Source organism: Azolla caroliniana, unplaced genomic scaffold, assembly GCF_043228905.1.
Source record: "Azolla caroliniana isolate FFs.n. ecotype wild unplaced genomic scaffold, voAzoCaro1.0.p SCAF_16, whole genome shotgun sequence".
NCBI lineage: Eukaryota > Viridiplantae > Streptophyta > Polypodiopsida > Salviniales > Salviniaceae > Azolla > Azolla caroliniana.
Genome location: NW_028230451.1, coordinates 15,755,161 through 15,759,616, shown reverse-complemented (window position 1 = coordinate 15,759,616; position 4,456 = coordinate 15,755,161). Strand labels below are relative to the sequence as shown.

The following is a 4,456-nucleotide window of genomic DNA, read 5'->3' as shown; positions in this document are numbered from 1 at the left end:
ACTCAAAATAGGCAACCCCTTCACAAGAGACCCCTCACTCCCTTTTATAGTAGTAAGGGGTGAGGCACATTACAAAAATGAGAGGTCAAATCCCCTTCTTTCAATGAGGAATATTTCTCCTTGATCTTAAATCGGTGGGCCTTTAACTCTCTCTCCTCTCACATTCACACTCAATGCCCACTACTCCCTACACCCATTCTTCATGTACTTTCCTCTAGTCTACAAAGTGCACATCACCTTTATGCCTCTATGAAACTCATGGTGCACCTTAGATTATTACCCTTCCCCTTACATTTTGTTATCTTATTCTCATTATACAAATTTACAAGTGCATGTGCAATGTTGCACATCCCCATTTTATTTGTTCTACCCGAGTTTCTCACCGTAGTCAGAAATCTTCACGACAATGTAAATTTTGTTGGTGTGTTTGAGGGTATTTTAGGAGTCTCCCAATTAGCATGTAAAGGTCCGTTAGGGTGATGTCAGTGTGAAAGGAAGGAGGGGCATGACATGGACATGCCACAGAGTGTGTGATTTGATCAATGAATCACAAATCCCACTATATTGTAATTTGAGATGCATGATTTGATCATAAAGATTATGGCCATCAAACATGACCTAAACTTGTCACCTCATACGACGACGGGGTGCCTTCCTTCTTTCTATGTCTTCAAAGTTATAAGTTATAACAAAGCTCAATAATGAGTTGCAACACATGTCTTGTCATATATTTCGATCACCACAAACTAAACCCTAAAGATTGTATCTCATATGACAACTAGCATACTAGGGTGCATCATCCTTCATGACAAACTAAACCCTAAAGGACTTTGAAAGCTTGGGTAGCGTATTGTGGTGCAAGACTCGAGCACATCTTATTGATCAATGCAAGTGAAATGTATTGATGAAATTTGTTTGTCTGTGATGATCAATGCATCATCATCACAGACAAACGAAACGATTGATGGATACATCGATCAGACCTAGACACCCATGGTGTGTGTCTCATTCGGGTAATTGCTGCATCTTTGTCTTTTCACTTACTCTCCTTGACCCGAGGGGTTGTTTCGTAATTACCCAAAACCACAAAACCTCGAAGTGCCTATCTCTGTGCCTCTGACTCTGTTTTACACAGAGAGAAACAGACAGAGAAAGAGAGCAAGCGAGCGATATCGACGGCGAAGAGACCATGGCCACATCCCGAGTTTTGGAATTCTACAGTGGCATCGGTGGCATGGTAGCACTCTAACCTCTCGTTCCAATACCTGCTTCATTTCTGCCCTGTTTAAGAACACTTCTGCCTTTAATTTTATGTTTTATTCATTTCTGTAAAGCTCGACAATTCTTTTGTATGGAATTTCTGTTCCGAGAGCTTGCATAGTTTAGGAAGAAATTGCTTCCCCTTTTTTGTTCGGCTATTCTTTTGTATGGAATTTCGGTTTCCCAGAGTTTGCATAGTTTATGAAGCATTTACGTCCTTTTTTTTGCTCGGCTTTGCTTTTGTATGGAATTCCTATTTCCGAGAGCTTGCATAGTTTAAGAAGGGTTTTCTTCCCTTTTTTGTTTCTTTTCTTTTTATCGCCAGAAGAGCGATTTTGGATAGTAATCAAGAGAATGATATCTATCGTGAACTAGATTTCTCCTGCTATATTTTTCAACTTCTTATAGAAGGCTTAAATATTAGGGTTTCCTTTTCACTGAGGAGCACTTTTGTTTTTATTTGATGTGGTAAAGAGATATGCTTTGCAACAATGTGGTGTGTCAGCAACGGTAGTAGAGGCTTTTGAGATCAATGACATGGCAAATGATGTCTATGAATACAATTTTGGCCATCGACCTAATCAGGTGACAACAGTAATAATGTTCTTCAATTTCCTTATGCAGAATTGGTTACTTGCAAGTTTAAGTAGAATAACTTTAGTTTCCATAATCTTAAAGGGAGATACATAATTGTAATGGATGCTTATATGCTTGTGCTTTCTTCTGAGTTTCGTTATAGAGAATCGTTCCTGAACTATTAAACTTTTGTAATCTCATTTTGTATCCGAAGGTGAGAATTTTTTTGAACTATGGTAAGAAGAGAAGGGATAACCATGGTTTCTGGTGTGACATGATGACCAATCTCCTGAGTTCTTTCCGAAGTGTTTATTTACCACAATAATAACCATGGCAGCTTTCAACTTCAAGGAATTAATGTCTATGTTTGTTTTTAGCATTGATTCCATTCTGATGGAGTCTGTGTACTTTTTATGCTCAATCAATTTGATCAAGTCCAGGGAAATATTCAGCATCTTAGTGTTGAGAAGCTTGATAGTTATGCAGCAGATGCATGGCTTCTCTCTCCTCCTTGTCAACCATACACTCGACAAGGTGTGCAAGAAACCACTACAGATTTTACACTTTCATTGTATACATAGATGATCTCCCTATAATCCTTGGTATATTTGAATAATATGAAAATTTCAGGTTTAAAGAAAGATGCAAGAGATTCAAGAGCCTCATCTTTCTTGAGATTACTGGAGGTGCTTCCTTTGATGCTGCGGCCACCAACCTACTTGTTTGTGGAGAATGTTGTGGGGTTCGAGGCAAGTATGTTCTGATACTTTCGAGGCAAGTAGTGTTTAAAAAATTCCATGGACCTTATTTCCATATTTTACATTTATTTACACATACGACTCTTGTTGTGGTTGTGGAAAATAGTGCTCGATTAGTCACGAATCCCTTATTAAAGCTTTGAAGCAAGAAGGATACTCAATTCAGGAGTTTATTTTGACACCACATCAATTCGGGATTCCGTATTCGCGTCCGCGATACTTTTGCCTGGTTTGTGATGTTTCATTACACGCTTGAACAGATGGATTACTTTTAGTACATGGAATCATAAAATGCTTATATATATTATTTCATACAGGCGAAAAGAGAACCACTTTGTTTCGTCTATCCTGAATTTGATGATCAAATACTTCTTCGGCCTTTGTCACAGACCCGAGATGTGGAACTTGAGGAAAATTATCCTTGTCATTCTATTGGAGAATATCTAGAAAAAGACCTTATCCTTGATGAAGGAAAGGATGGAAAGGATGTGGAGTTCTATAAAGTATCGGATTCTTTAATCGATCGATGGAGTGATGTATTTGGTAAGTTTTTTTTTTCACATATGTTTGGTTATTTTGTTTGTCTGTTAGATTTAAAATACTCTGTACCATTTCCTTTTTTTTCTTCTTCAGATATTGTTAGCCCGACTTCAAAGAAGTGTTGTTGCTTCACCAAGAGTTATGGGCGTTTCATCAAGGGCACTGGCTCGTTTATTACAACAAAGGTAATTTGTATCTATCTCTATATTATTCATTATGCTTCCCTCTACTTCATCTACGATTCTTTAATCTATACACTTTGTTCTCTGACATTTTCAATTTTCTGAAAACAAAAAATCGTTTAATCCTAATTTCAGTCTACAGAGGAGTTAAATGCATCGGTGGTGCCAAAAAGCATAGATTTCTTAAAAGAGTTGGGCTTGCGATACTTCACTCCTAGAGAGGTAATGAGCAAACGCTCATATAATATAACGTTCAGAATAGTGAAAAGGCAGTTATTGTTTTGACCCTAAATAACATTGTTATAGACAGTAGAGTCATTACTTTTGTTGATGCGTTCAGATTGCAAACCTCCATTCTTTTCCGAAGGATTTCAGCTTTCCAAGCCATGTAACAGTGAAGCAAAGGTTTGGAATACTATCACAAAATCCCTTCAAGTACTGTTTTTTCGGTTCATAATTTTAATGTTCCTATCCTATAATCACATCTTAATTTCGTTTTCTAATTTCCAGGTATGCTCTATTGGGTAACAGTCTTAGTGTAGCTGTTGTAGCTTCATTGCTTCAATATCTCTTCCAGGATAAGGTATAATTTAGAACAGAAGAAAGTTTCGGAAATGGAATAAGTCCATCTGTATCTAGTTGTTATGGTTGAACACATTTGCCACACGATTCTCTCCATCGTTTGCATTTAAATATTCAAAGTGATTGTATCATTGGATTCATACTATATACAATATGCAAATGATTGGTTGGAACTTAATGCAAACAAGTGATTGGAGCTTTAGAATCTACAAATAGAGCAACTTGCATTTCCTTGTTCACAAGTCATAAGCCTTCACAATTTAGGGCTGTTAAAGGTTTTTATTTTAATGTGTGTTGTTTAGGGTTGAGGATTTTAGGCATTTAGAGGGGTTGCCATTGTCAATCTTCCTGACTCTCCTATTGTGTTTTCAATTCGGCACATAATGATATATGTATTCAAGTCAAGGGGAGCTGTTTTGGTTGATGAGATGATGACAAGATTGTTTTGACTACCTAATTATTATGTTCAATGAGGTTACGAAATCCAACGGTAGCTCATTTTGTCAAGGGTGAGGGAGGACTTGAGTGGTTTAGGGTTTTTGCCCATTTATGGTGCTT

At 37.3% G+C, this 4,456-nt stretch overlaps 1 protein-coding gene across 1 annotated transcript; it reads left to right on the top strand.

Moving 5' to 3' along the window:
• Nucleotides 1-1,103: 1,103 nt before the first annotated feature.
• DNMT2 (DNA methyltransferase-2) lies at nucleotides 1,104-4,111 on the top strand. Its single transcript, XM_087332712.1, has 10 exons — nucleotides 1,104-1,237; nucleotides 1,735-1,845; nucleotides 2,277-2,370; nucleotides 2,467-2,585; nucleotides 2,701-2,823; nucleotides 2,912-3,137; nucleotides 3,228-3,319; nucleotides 3,452-3,538; nucleotides 3,657-3,721; nucleotides 3,827-4,111. The coding sequence occupies exons 1-10, from the start codon at nucleotides 1,190-1,192 to the stop codon at nucleotides 3,903-3,905; spliced, it is 1,044 nt and encodes a 347-aa protein (XP_087188838.1). The 5' UTR covers nucleotides 1,104-1,189; the 3' UTR covers nucleotides 3,906-4,111.
• The last annotated feature ends 345 nt before the right edge of the window (nucleotides 4,112-4,456 follow it).